We start from the raw sequence: 14,578 nt of genomic DNA on the forward strand, positions 1-14,578 counted from the left end.
ACATAGATAATGCCTTCCTTCATTCCACTCCCCTATCTATCCTGATAGAAAACAACTAGTTCTCATCTGAATGGTCTGATAGGGTCTTTCCAAACCTAGGGAAGTATAGGTAAAAAATCAGGTTTAGTCTTTCTAGATCCTTAGTACAAAATGAAAGGGAAAAAGTAAAAGACAAAACCAAACTAAACTCTGAAATTTGGAAAATGCAATTTTATGAATGAATCTCTCATACCAACTAATGCAGGTCACAGATATCATCTTTCCTAAACTCAGCATAAGAAACCCTTTGCTTAATCCAAACAGAGTGGTGACTGAGCCCCTGCTTGAGTATGTCCAAATGACATGTCTAAATTCACACATTTCTACCACCAGCCCCTCAAAGTATGGAAAGGAAGATAAAGGTTGAAAAACACAACTAAAGCAGTAAACACAGGTGAGTACTCCTCAGAATTGACAATACTGGTTTGAGTTAACCATGGAAAGGAAAAAGGTCATCTTTTCCTCCAAAACTACAGAAAAAGAGATTTTAGAATCAGTGGTAAATAAACGAAAATTACTTACCACCAAGGTTGGTGCCGTCAGTAGTCCCCAGGCAAAAAACTCCAAAAAGATGACGATAACCGCATGATAAACACTAGGAGAACCTATTCCTTGAGGCTACAAAAAAAAAAAAAAAAAAAAATTTAAGTTAAAAGGGTATACTAGAATCACCAACAATGATGACAAGAATCAGTAAATATTTACCAAGAACATACAGTTATGCATTGCTTAGCAACAGGGATATATTTGGCCTTTTCAGTAAACTTAAAATTTGAGTTCAGGATTTACATGCAAATAAATAAACATTATAATGTCATAGCTTTAAAATATTCATTAGCATTATGTGGGAATATTAATAGTGTTTGGGTTCTCCTCCAATTTTCTTTTTTGTTTCGTTTTGTTTTTTTGGTGGTACTGAGAATCAAACCCACACCTCATGTATTTGAGGCAAGCGTTTTACCACTGAGGTAAATCCCCAGTACATGTTTGGGTTTCTCTACATGTTGAAATGATGATGCATCGCTTTTAACACTGTCATAATGCATCATTATAATTTAAAATAATAGATGAGTCTCCAAACATACAGAATTAAGGTACCTGAAAACACCTTGGTAGAACCTGCAATTGAGGAGTTGGAGTGGAGGGTTTAGTGATTGAAGGACCGCAGCTGGGCATGAATTTGTACAAGGTCTCATTCATTCAGTAAATATTCCAGAATACCTGCTATGTACCAGAGGTTCTAGGATTACAAAAACAAGACACAAATCCTGATCTTAAAGATCATAGCCTACATAGGAATAAGTCTTATCATCATCATCTCTTACGTGTAAATACAATAAAGAGACATGCACAGGTTAGTAAGCAAGGAGAAGTATGACCAAAAAAAAAAAAAAAAGGGTGAGGTACATAATAACAATGGAAAAAATGATAATGAAGTAGACAAGGACAACGACAATTTAAAGCTCCTGGGGAATAAACATCTAGTCCTGGAGTAAAGAGGGAGGGAGGAGAAGTAGCCTCAAACTTGTTTAAAGAGTTTCTCATCTCACATATAGGAAGCCTCTGAACAGTTTCAAGCAAGAGAACGAATCAGATCTGCATTTTCCAATGCAACATTCTGCTGATTTCTTAAAGGATGAAATCAAAGAGCTAACTGCGTGCAAAAGAAGGCTATCTGAATCAGCTCAAACAAGAAATGATAAAGACCCAAGACAGTGGAGCAGTATGGATGCTGGAGGGGAGAGAATGGGTTTAAGTATCCAAAATATGAAATTGGCAGAACTTTAATAGTGAGAGGGAGAATTAAGAATGACTTCCAAGTTTTTAGGGTGGTTATCTAGTAGAAGAAGCTGGCAATATCCCAGCACTTTTCTCCCCAAGAAGCCTCAAATTTACCTTAGGTTCTATTTAAGAGATTGGCCCCTTTACTTGAAACCTTTCTATTGTCCTGAGCCTCAATTAAAAAAAATTAGTAAACAGCAAATGTGATGTCTGAAATCACCCAAGTGGAAAAGATATAAATTATGAAATGAACAGTGGGCTAAAACAGAACCCCAAGGAGCACCAACATTTAAGTAGTATAGCAGAAGAAAAGGAACCCATGAAGAAGATTTTTAGGAAAGGAACAATGAAAGAAATAACAGGAGAATCAAGAGAATACAATGTCACAGATGACTAAGGAGCAGGAAGGAGTGAAAATCAGTACCAAATAGAGCAAGTATAGTAACATCAGGTAAAAAATGTCCGTAGAATTTGATTAGCTTCAAACCTGTTTTGTTCACCACCACATACACTCAGCAACTAGTAGAAAGCCTGGTAAAATTCTCAAGGTCTTTAACGTATATCAATTTATATTATAAATTCCACAAACACAGTAAGGACTGTTTCCCAAACTCAACCAAGGAAGCTTATACATTTACAGATAATACCACATAGACACCTGAATTCCTTGGAAAAAGACTTTGGGAAATGCTGATAAAAATATTAGGGGGCCACTAGGGATACACCTTAGTTGGCAGAGTGCTTGCTTTGCATGCACAAGGCCTTGGGTTCAAACCCTACCACCACCACCACCACCACCAAAAAAAAAAAAAAAGTACAAAAATATTAGTGCTGTACTCAGTTGGTAGTGCATATGCTTAGTATGTTTGAGGTCCTGGATTCAATCCCCAGCATCACTCACATACAAAATATGTAAAACTTTATACAAATAAATGCAGAGCAAAAGGATAGCAGAAAAAAACTGTTAGAACCAGTGAAGTGGTGTGAACCAGTAATCCCAACTACCCCAGAGGTTGAGGCAGGAAGATTGCAAATTTGAGGTCAGCCTGGGCAATTTTGTGAAACCCAGCCAAAGGAGGGAGGAAGGAAATAATGTGTTAAAAGTGGTTCTCACCTGAAGACCACATATCAGTTGCAAGGAATATCAGAGAAGGCTTTCAGGAGGTAGGTGTGATCTGATACCTCAAAAATCCAATGGGAAAGAATCAGTATTGTCCGGTGCACACTGAGGAAAGGTAGGCAAAATGATGGACGAGTATCTGAGGGAAAGGGAACAGGATATGCAAAGGCAGAAGACATGAAACACCACAACTTATTTCAGTATGTGACATAAGAAGAAAAGTGGTACCAAAGTCAAGGTTGAGAGGCGAACAGAGTTGAAGCTGGAAATGTGATTAAAAAAAAGACCTTATAAGTCACATTAAGGCATTTTCCTGAATGTTGAAGGAAAACTATAATATTTTAAGCCAAAGAGTAGCATAAAATTACAGAATACTAACTTCCAATGCAACATGGCAAATAGGTTGAGAGGGAGTCAGGACAACCAGAAGCCAGATTATTGTAGAAACCCAAGTTTAAGAATTAATAGTAACTTGGGACTGGGGTTGTAGCTCAGTGGTAGAGCTTGTGCCTAGCAACTGTGAGGCAATGGGTTCAACCCTCAGCACCATATAAAAATAAAGGTACTGTGTCCGTCTACAGCTAAAAAAATAAAAAAGTAACAGTAACCTGAATAAGACAGTGGGAGTAGGATAAAGCAAAGTGAACTGACATAAAAACCACTTCGAAGATACAGTCAATAGAACTCAGAGATTGACTTGATGTGCAGAGAGTAAGGGAAGATTAAAGATGAAGAGATTTCAGTTTCTTAGTCAGCTAGACAATGAGGAAAGGAGAAAGCATAAAAGATTAATTCCACTTTAGGCCTACTGGTTTGAGGAAAACACGTATAACATTAGATGAATTTAAAAAGTGAACAAGGGCCAGGAGCAGTAGAGCACTTCTTTAGCATATAAGGCACCCTGGGTTTGATCCCCAGCACCATAAAAGAAGTAGTAAACAAAATGAAGAAGATATCTAAGAAATTATAAAAGATTCATATCTTAACTAATGAAGCATTCATTCACTAAAAAAAACTAAACAAACATTAAATAAACGTGATAAAAGATACAAAGGAATACACTAATATTTTTAAAAAATATCTAGAGACATTTTATGCCATGTAAATCATCAAGCATTCAGACAAAGCTACTACAAAGATGTTCATGGCATCAGCAGCACTTACAGTAATAACAACAAAAAGTTAAATATTCAACCTTTGTTACAAAGCTTGTACTCAAATCACAGCCTGCAAATCAGACAGAATAATACACAGCTCAAAACTGTTTATGGATAATTTTTAATGACATGTAAAAATACTTACTTATGATAATATTAAACTTAAAAAAAATTAAAGTAGGATATAAAATAGGGTAATTTTGACCACAAAAGACAAAAACATCAATAGTGTTATATTGATACTTAAATAATGATTTAAGTGGTATAATATTATTTACTAAGTTGTTTGGAATTTTCTAAACCTTTTCTAGTAAATATGCTTGTACTTTAAGAGGAAAATGTTTTGTTTATGTAAGAAACAAACTATGTGGGGCTGGGGTTGTAGCTCAGTGGTAGAGCGCTTGCCTAGCATGTTCAAGGCACTGGGTTCGATCTTCAGCACCACATAAAAATAAATAGATAAAATAAACGTACTGTGTCCATCTACTACTAAATAAAGAAAAAAACAAACTATGTAAAATGAAAATGGAAAAAATTAAAAAGCAGCACATAGCATCCGTCCCTCCTGAACATTCTCTCTATATTTCCCAGAATGGTAAGAAAAAATATATTATTTTTCATTTTAAAAAAGGTGTGGAAAAGGGGACATAGCTTAGTGGTGGAGTTAGAACACTGGCATGGGGGAAGAAGGGATATGTGGGGGAAGGAGAGATATTTACTATTAGGGTTAGAACACTGGCATGGGGGAAGAAGGGATATGTGGGGGAAGGAGGGATATTTACTTGTTCTAAATTTCTGGTTATTTTGAGAGCTGTATTACAGATTAAGCATCCTTAATCTGAAAATCCAAACCCAAAATGCAAAACTTTTTGAGTAGATTTTCAGATTAGGGATGCTCAACCAGAGAAGTCTATGCAAACGTGCCAAAATCCAACACACTCCAAAATCTGAACATTTTTGGTCCCAAGCATTTCAGATAAGGGATGCTCAACCTGTATAACTATATTGACTTTTTAAAAATTTTAAATGAACTCAAAAGCAACATATTATTTTAATAAAATGAACTAATATAAAAAATCTTTTACTAATTTGGAATTTTAAAAGTTTCTAGGCAGGGGGCTGGGATTGTGGCTCAGTGGTAGAGCACTTGCCTTGCAAGTGTAAAACACTGGGTTCAATCCTCAGTACCACATATAAATAAGTAAATAAAGGTATTGTATCCATCTACAACTAAAAAAAAAAATTAAAAAATAGTTTCTAGGTAGGATGTTTTACTGGTGGTTTTAATGGAATACCTATTCAGAAGCAAAATTTTTTGATAATTTCAGAAAGAAAGCAAGTATCATGGATTGGGTAGAATATCAGACAGGTGATAGACAAGAAGTAAGGAAAATAAAATATTTGACTAGATAATAGTTTGCAGTATCAAGACTAGAAAGTTCAGATCACAAAGAGATCTTATCAACAGATGACATTTGCAGATGTGTTCAAGAGAACTGCAAAAGACGTGAAAAATCTGGAAGGATACAAATGTGAAAATAATACATATTTCAACCCCAAATGCCAGATATGCCACCAGAAAGCATAATTGTTATACCAAAAGTTACTCAACTTAATAACTTCTCTTATGGGGGCATGAGAGATGGTTCCACCAGAAGTCAGAAATATTCTCCTTGAACCCTCAACTCTACACTACCCCTTCTAATCCCCCAATTCCCAAATCATACTTTTCATTGAATCGTACATTTTCATGAATCTCACATTCATACAGACCACAGTTACATCTCGCAGGTTTCTGTCTGGATTTAATTGTTTGTTCTAAATCTACTTATTTATTCTTTTACCCTGTCACACTGGGCAACTTCTACAGTTATATATAGCTATGTAAGATACTTATTTAATTTTATTTGGCCTAAACTTTTTCAAGATCATGATCCCTGAAGCAAGTCCTGCCAATATTCTACTGTATACTGTGCTGCTACACTATGACATGCAATAAGTCAGGTATATTAAATGCATTTCAAGTTATGATATTTTAGATTTACAAGGGCTTTAATCAGAAGATAACTCTATCCTAAGGATATTTGTACTCCCTAAGTTTCTTCTACCTATCGCTATAGTATTCAGTAGTTATTAGACGCTGTTAAAGAGGTAGTATATTCACTAAACTTATGACATTCCCTATTCGAACCCTTCTCTATACCCTGATGTTCTATTGTATACACTATAGTATCATCTATCACATGGATTTATTATACAGCCTAGATTAAAATAAAATAATAAAGAATATTCCTTGCTGGGTGTAGCACCACAGTCAGATAGATCATGTTTGAGGCCAACCTGAGGAACTCTGTAAGACTGACTCAAAAGCATAAAATAAAAAGGACTAGTGACTCAGTGGGTATAGTACTCCTAGATCCAATGAATATTCCCTAAAACTTACAATGTTTTAATTTTTATATTATCAGTAAAAACAATAATTTAAAATTTTTTTTCTTAAGTCAGGGGTTTGAGGTCTAGCTTAGTGATATAATATTTGCTTAACATGTACGAAGCCTGTGTTTGATCCCTGGTACTGGAAAAAACAACAACTGGGACTAACTGGCATCATATACCTCTGAATATAACACCCTAGGAAGGTCACTTTACTTATATAGTTTTCTTAACAATTATATTTAGCTCTTTGTCTCATTAGGAGGTACTAACGGTAAATTCTGTTTGAGCAACTTTCTACAAGACAAATGGCTTAGAATTATACACAGAAAAGCAGGGTAGCAGGAAAGATCTATACACACAAACACACAAAGCAGGAGAACTCCTCCAAATTAAACTTAATAAACCAACTGTATATAATGTATAATTTTTTATTGTATCTGGGACTTAAAAAATGAATAGCTATGAAGATATTATCAGGACAACTGGGGAAATTTGAATGTGGACTAAACAATATTATAATTTGGATCTTAAAGGCCCCCAAAGACCCACATATTGAAGGCTTTGTTCCCAGCTCATTGTGATGTGGCAAAACATTTAAGAGGTGAGGTTCAGTAGAAGGAAGTTAAATCATTGGGATTTAACTTTCATGACCTTGAAAAGATATTGGGAACCCAGTGCCTTCCTTCTGCACTCTGCTGCACCTAGCCATGAGGTGAACAGGCTGCCTCCACCATGATGTACTGTGTTGCTACAGATTCAAAGCCAGAGGGCCAATTGATCATGAACTGAAACTTCTATAACTGTGTGTCAAAATAAGTCTTTCCATTTTTAAGGTGATTTATCTTGGATATTTATTACAATAACAGAAAGTTGACTGGAGTTTCAGGCCAGATTGGGCAACATAGCAAGACCTTGTATCTTAAAACTTACAATGATTTACATTTATAATCTTACACTTTCCAATAACTTCTGAAGTTAGATAGGTTATTACTTTCATTCTATAATCCAACAGAGCAAAATAAGATATGGAATGGAGTCAATCACAGCAACTCCAGAGACCAAATCTTAACTATTGTATACCCTGCCATAGAATATTACTTTCTTAGAAACAGGGATCAAGTCTCATTCATTTTAGTATCCAATGGCAAACTACCATGTTTTATGTATAATGGGTGTTTATCACCAATGGACTGATTCTATAGCTCTAATCATGACAGTTACTGAGGTGCTAGGTGACTTAAGTAAGCCACTTACTTATCCCTGAGCAGGGTGGCCTACAAATAGTTCCCAACACACAATTTTTCTATTTTACAATAGTACAAAAGCAACATGCATTCAGTAGAAACTTTCTAGTGCTAGTGATATGCAGTGTGATACTCTTTTGTGATGCTGGGCAGTGGCAGCAAGCCACAGCTCTCAGCCACATAATCACAAAGGAGAAACAACTAATACTCTATGGTATATAGTGCTGCTTTGAAAATTTTGTAAGTTGAAAAATGGGTTTATTGGGGTACAACCCCATTATAAATTGAGAAACATCTGTATTAATCTTATCTAAATCCACATCTTGGGGCTGGGATTGTGGCTCAGTGGAAGAGTGCTTGGCTAGCATGTGTGAGGCACTGGGTTCGAGAATCAGCACCACATATAAATTAAAATAAATAAAGGTCCATCAATAACTAATAAAAATATTTTTAAAAAGAGAAAAAAAATCCACATCTAACTCAAATTCTGAACCTATGATTGCCCAAATCAATGTTTATGAATCCAGCAGTTATTATGGAGGAAATATTGACTTTAATAACTTCTTGTTATATTCCTACCAGTGAACCAGGGAGTTATATAGATTATTGCCCAGAAAACAGAACTCATTCCACCATTATAATGCACTGTAATTCTACTTACTAAACAGCACGCCATCTTATATAAGGAAACAGTGAGTATAAACCAAACTGAGGATCATCCTGGAAAACTGGCTTAGACTCTTCAAGGTCAAGGGGCTGCGAATGTAATTCAATGGTAGAGCACTTGCCTAGCATGTGTGAGGCCCTGGGTTCAACCCCAGCATGACAAAACAAATCAAAACCAAAATAAATTAATAAAAAACATATTAATGCTGGAGCTATAGCTCAGTGGTAGAGCAAGTGTGAGGCCTTGGGTTTTATCCCTGGAATTAAAAAACAAACAAACAAAAAACAAAACAAGAAGAAGAATACCAAGATCATAAAAACAACAAGGGACTGGGGTTGTGGCCTGATGGTAGAGTGGTTGCCTAGCATGCATGAGGTACCACATAAAAATAAAGATATTATGTCCATCTAAATATTAAAAACATTTTTTAAAAAAATGACAAAAAATTTCTTTAAGCTAAAAGAAAATGAAGAAACATGACAGCTAAACATAGTAATTAAATTCTGTATCCAAATGCAGTATGTTTTTAGGACAATTGGGAAAATGTGACTATGGACTATTTATTGTACAACAGTATTGTATTAATGCTAATTTTAAAAAAATGTACTGATTGCATTAAGGTTATGAGGAAAATATTTGTATTCTCAGGTGTAATATCCTAAAATATTTTTTAAAATATTTTTTAGTTGTTGATAGACCTTTATTTTATTTATTTATATGTAGGGCTGAGAATTGAACCTAGTGCTTCATACATGCCAGGGAAAAGCGCTACCGCTCAGCCCCAGCCCCAGCCCCAGCCCCTCCTAAAATATTTTACAAACAAATGTCATGCTGTCTAAAACTGACTCTTCAAATGGTTCAGGAAAACAAAAAATGTAAATATGTGTGTGTGTGTATGTGTATATGTATGTATGTATGTGTGTGTGTATATATATATATGAAATAGCAAATATGGCAAAAAGTTAATAACTGGTGAATCCTGACTCTATGTGATGGGTAAATGAGTATTCACTGTGCTAGTCTTTCAATTTTTCTATTGTTGTAAAAAATTTAAAATAAAAATTAGGGAAATAAAGAAATGACAAAAAACAATAAAAAATGTAGAAGGAAAAATAATTTTGAATGTAGAATTAAATTCTCTAACGAGTTATCAATCCAGAATGAGTATAAAGATCTTTAAACACGGCATTTTCTCTAAACAATACATGCCTAAGGTGATTAAAATTTACTAAGAAAGTTTTTACAAAGAAAAAACATAAATAAATTTAGATGTATGTATGGAATAAGTGTACTATTTCATGGAGGAACAACAACAGGTTCTTGTAGAAAACACTATTAACCACAAATCAGTTTTAATGGGATCCTGACACATTGTGATAACTGAAGGAAACGTAAGGCTTTTACTACTAGGATCTGGCATCATGGCATTTTTGTTGTTTTCTCTGATTTTAATCAAGCAGGGCAAGGCATAGTATATATGCAAAGGAAAAAGAAAACTTATCCTCAGTTTCTTGAAAGTATGAATCACCAAAAACACCTAGTGACACTATTACACTTATTGAGTCACTTTGGCTTAATTTGCAGTGAGACTTAAAAAATTATTCTACAGACAAGTTATGGGTCAATTTTAAAGATATGTGTTTGTGTGTGTGTGTGTGTGTGTGTGTGTATTCAGAGTAAGCAGGTATGGTTAACTTGCTCCTAAAAAGAATGGAATACTGAAGCTGGGGTTGTGGCTCAGTAGTAGAGTGCTTGCCTCACACTTGCGAGGCCCTGGGTTTGATCCTCAGCACCACATAAAAATAAATTGAAAAATAAAATGTATATTAAAAAAGAATGGAATACTTCCTTAAAACATTCAAAAAAAAAAAAAAAAGATGTGAATCCTATCACTGCCACAAAAAAAAAAAAAAGAAAGAAAAGAAAAACTCAACAAGAATTTAGTGAATCAAGTTTTACTCTTAAAAAACAAAAGACTTGGGGCTGGGGATGTGGCTCAAGTGGTAGCGCGCTCGCCTGGCATGCGTGCGGCCCAGGTTCGATCCTCAGCACCACATACAAACAAAGATGTTGTGTCCACCGAAAACTAAAAAAAATAAATATTAAAATTCTCTCTCTCTCTCTCTCTCTCTCTCTCTCACTCTCTCTTAAGAAAAACAAGAAAAACAAACAAACAAAATACTTACAGCTTAAGATTACGTTGCTTTGTGGTAAGTTTTGAAGAGATAAGAAATGTGGCAATCTAATATATCCTTTTCCATTCTTAGGAAAAGATGTGACTGTTAAATCAAGTTAAGTCATCATTTTCACACTGTTCAAATGACTACAAATTGAATTTACTAAAAAAGCAAAACAAAACTAAAAATTTAAAAAGCCCTACTTAAAAAAAAATCAAACTGTTATCAATGTTTAGGATATAGTCTAAACTCAGGATTAATTTTAGTGTGTTCTCTCAATATACTCTATTTCTATAGCTAAATGAGAAAACATTACCAATCACTCCTTGTTCTAAAACAAGACAATATTACACATGGTAGAATTTATAACTCTTTTTATATATTGAGAAAGTCAACACATTATGAAGATTAAGATACTACACTTGCCATCAAAGAAACAAAATCTGAGGGTTCTTGATGTTTAATGGCTAAAACTATCAATTCTTATTTTAACTGACACTTTCATTTCAAAATAATGCTAAAAGATAATCTGCACTTTTAAACAACTGAAAATTTTAAATCATGCATACTTCTCAGAATATTACTTAGGAAAAAAGTTATTCTTTTAACTTAAACTTCAACTTTTGTAGCTACAAACAAGTTATACTAAAACTATAGGAGAATTTCTACAGAGATGACTAAATTGGCCTTCTAACTAATCAGGACGAACTGGCCCCATAATTTGGGAAAACTGCTTACTAATTTATGTCCAGACACACCAACTTAAACCAAACAAACCACAGAGAGAATAAATTAAGTTATCCCTGGAGCTACCTGCCACAAACTTGCCAAATCAGTGAAGTCTGCCCTCCAGTATCTGTAGGTTCTGCATCCAAGGAGCAGATCAAAAATGTTCAGGAGGGGCTGGGGATACAGCTCAGTTGGTAGAGGGCTTACCTCTCATGAACAAGGCCCTGGTTCAGTCGCCAGCACCAAAAAAAAAAAAAAAAAAGGTTCAAGAAAAAAAAATGTCCCTATTGAACATGTACAGGCTTTCTTCTTTCATTATTTCCTAAACAATATAACAACCATTAAACAGAATTTACACTGTATTAAGTATTATTATAAGTAATCTCCAGAATACTCAAAGTATATAGAATTGCACTGGTTATTTGCAAATAGTATGCCATTTTATATAAGGGACCTGAAGCATTCACATTTTTTGGTAGCGAAGGGGACTCTTGAAATCTCTGAGGATAGTGAGGGATGACTATATATATATACACTTAAGAACACAGAACAGTTCTCTGGGTCTACAAAGACCCTATACTCTTTGAAGCTTTCCTGAAACTACTTCAGCCATCCTTCTAGGTAATGAGTGCAAACATCTGAAATTGGGTCTAGCTTTCTGAATCCTTACTGACTTCTATTTATTCTCATGAAAATCAGGGGGGAAGGGCTGGGGTTGTGGCTCAGCAGGACAGCGCTGGCCTAGCACTTGCATGTCAGGGCCTGGGTTCAATCCTCAGCACCATAAATAAATAAATAATAATGTAGCCAAGTACAACTAAAAAATAAACAAAAAAATCAGGGGGGAAGATCTGGCATATTTCATATTGCAAATGATATATTAATTATACTTTTTAAAGTATTTCCAACAACATAATTGATGTAAAACTAGTTTTTATGGAATGTTTAGTTATTTTACTGTTTCACTTGTAAAAGAACTGCACATTTTCTACTTTGTCATAGATATAATCCTATAACTGTATTTACAAAATAATAAAGATCATATAAAAAACAGGCAAACTTAAAAATCAGAAAATCCTTCAATTTTCAAAAATATATATAACTCATGTGAATAACTGTTTAGCTCACAGCCTCTAACATGAATGAATCTAGCAATACATGATAATAATTTAACAACAAACTAAGTATTCTAAAATGTCAAAATGTGTATTTAATTCAATTATCTTAAATTAAATGGTCTAAATAAATGAGATACATCAAAGTGTTACATACACATACATTAAAACTTATAACTAAAAACTGTATTTCTACAGAGGATGCTTCAAAAGCAAATTCACCAGTATCAGGATTATTTTCACTAGTGAAATGGTATATAGTAGATGATTAAACACTTACTTAAGTTAAACTATGCCACTTACTCTATAGCTACTTATACTCTTTTCAATCAGAACTGCTCTAAAAATTTTTATTTTACAAAACAGCCTCAAGGTAAACAAAGGTTAAGACCTCCTGAAATTCACACAACTTATTGTAACTGACCTTAATTGTGCACTATTCAAATGACAGAATATTATCCTGGCCTTAGAGTGGACTGAAATACAAATTCAAGGAAAAAGAAAATCTAGTAGTAAGGGGCTGAAGATATAGTTCAGTGGTAGATCACTTGTCTAGCACATGCAAAGCCCCGGGTTGGATTCCCAGATCAAAAAAAAAAAAAAAAAAAAAAAAAAAAAAAAGAAAGAAATTAGTAACATCATCATTAACCTGGTTCACATAGAAAGGCTCACTTCCTCAAAACTATAAATCTGCTCTAATTTTTTGATAAGGCATTAATAATACTAGTTGTTTTATAAATATTAAAATTGGTTTAATAGGCTTATAATGATGTGTCAACAGAAAGACAAAGCAAACACTTTTACTAACATTAGTAAACCCTAGGTAAAAATCAAATCATATCAGTACCATTGACCAGGAATATGAAATCATATTCAGAGCCTTGCATATATTAACCTCAAGGAACCGTGACTGAATGAATCTACCCATTGGTGGAACTTTTTAAAAGCTCTAAGGCTGGGAATATAGTATAGCTCAGTGATAAAGCACTTGTCTAGCATGTGTGAAGTCCTGAGTTAAATCCCCAGCCATGCAAAAAATAACAACAACAACAAAAGATCCTAACAGTATTCCAATCAAGCAGAGAGGCAGAAAAGCATATGCCATCTTAAAATGCAAATACTATACTGCAAAAAAATTCATGACATTTATTGAAATATTCTTCTGATGATGCATTGGAATAAACAAAAGTATAACAAAATTCATTTAAGAGTGTGCTAGTACAAAAATAAAAGTATTTTTATTTTAAAAATTATCCCAGCTATGGGATTCAAAGATGCAAACAAAGTCTCTATTCTAAAGGAGTATCCAGTGCTCTTAGAATGGAAAGTGAAACATTAAGTCCAATAAGATGAGAAATGATAATATCCTAATGCCCAAAACCCTCAATGAAAGTTACTGTGTGTCCTCTTGAAACTATTTTGTGGTACAAAAATCATATTTTGTGTCCTAAAACAAGCTATGAATTCACTATAATAAATAACAGGAAAAAATTTTTTAAAATCTCTTCCAAAAACTCACAGGATTTGGAAAGAATCTTCTATAGAACAAATCAAACGAAAATCCAAAAAATAGAGAAAACAAAACTAAACTTTATAGGGAAAAGGAAGTTGTTTCTTGATGAGTTAGTTTCATTCTTACCTTTTGCAAGATAAATATTACTGATTCTCAATATCATTTGTTTATTTTGAAGACTTTGCCACCATTGTCTCTATTTTGAAGACTTTTATGAGTAATTTTAATATCTGGTCTCTTTCTATAGTTGACAAAAGCAACAGAATTTTTCTCCTCAAATAGTTATTACTGACTTGGTCAAAAGAGCTGGGATTATTTTTTTGGGGGGGAGGGGGGCCGCTGGGGATTGAACACAGGGCCCTGTGCTTGCGAGGCAACCACTTTACAACTGAGCTATACCCCCAGCCCAAGCTAGGTCTACTCTTAATTGATTTGATCAAAGTAATATTTTTAATTAAAAATAGACAGTAAAAAGAATCTGAGAAATTTCAAACTTTCTTTTTTCAAAAAATGTCAACATCTAATAAATTTGACAGTTAAGTAAAAACATTCTGAAACCATTCCCTATGTCTCAAGCTTTCTAAATTTTGGCATATTTA

At 34.1% G+C, this 14,578-nt stretch overlaps 1 protein-coding gene across 2 annotated transcripts in view; it reads right to left on the bottom strand.

The window, feature by feature from the left end:
* MFSD14A (major facilitator superfamily domain containing 14A) overlaps positions 1-14,578 on the bottom strand; it is a 40,268-nt gene that overhangs the window by 23,926 nt on the left and 1,764 nt on the right. For both annotated transcript variants that reach the window (XM_081308866.1, XM_081308865.1), the window contains exon 2: positions 562-657. In XM_081308866.1, coding sequence (XP_081164992.1) covers positions 562-657 — 96 coding nt within the window. The remainder of the gene's footprint in view (positions 1-561; positions 658-14,578) is intronic.

The sequence above is a fragment of the Spermophilus citellus genome, assembly GCF_964194105.1.
Source record: "Spermophilus citellus genome assembly, chromosome: 9".
Lineage (NCBI taxonomy): Eukaryota > Metazoa > Chordata > Mammalia > Rodentia > Sciuridae > Spermophilus > Spermophilus citellus.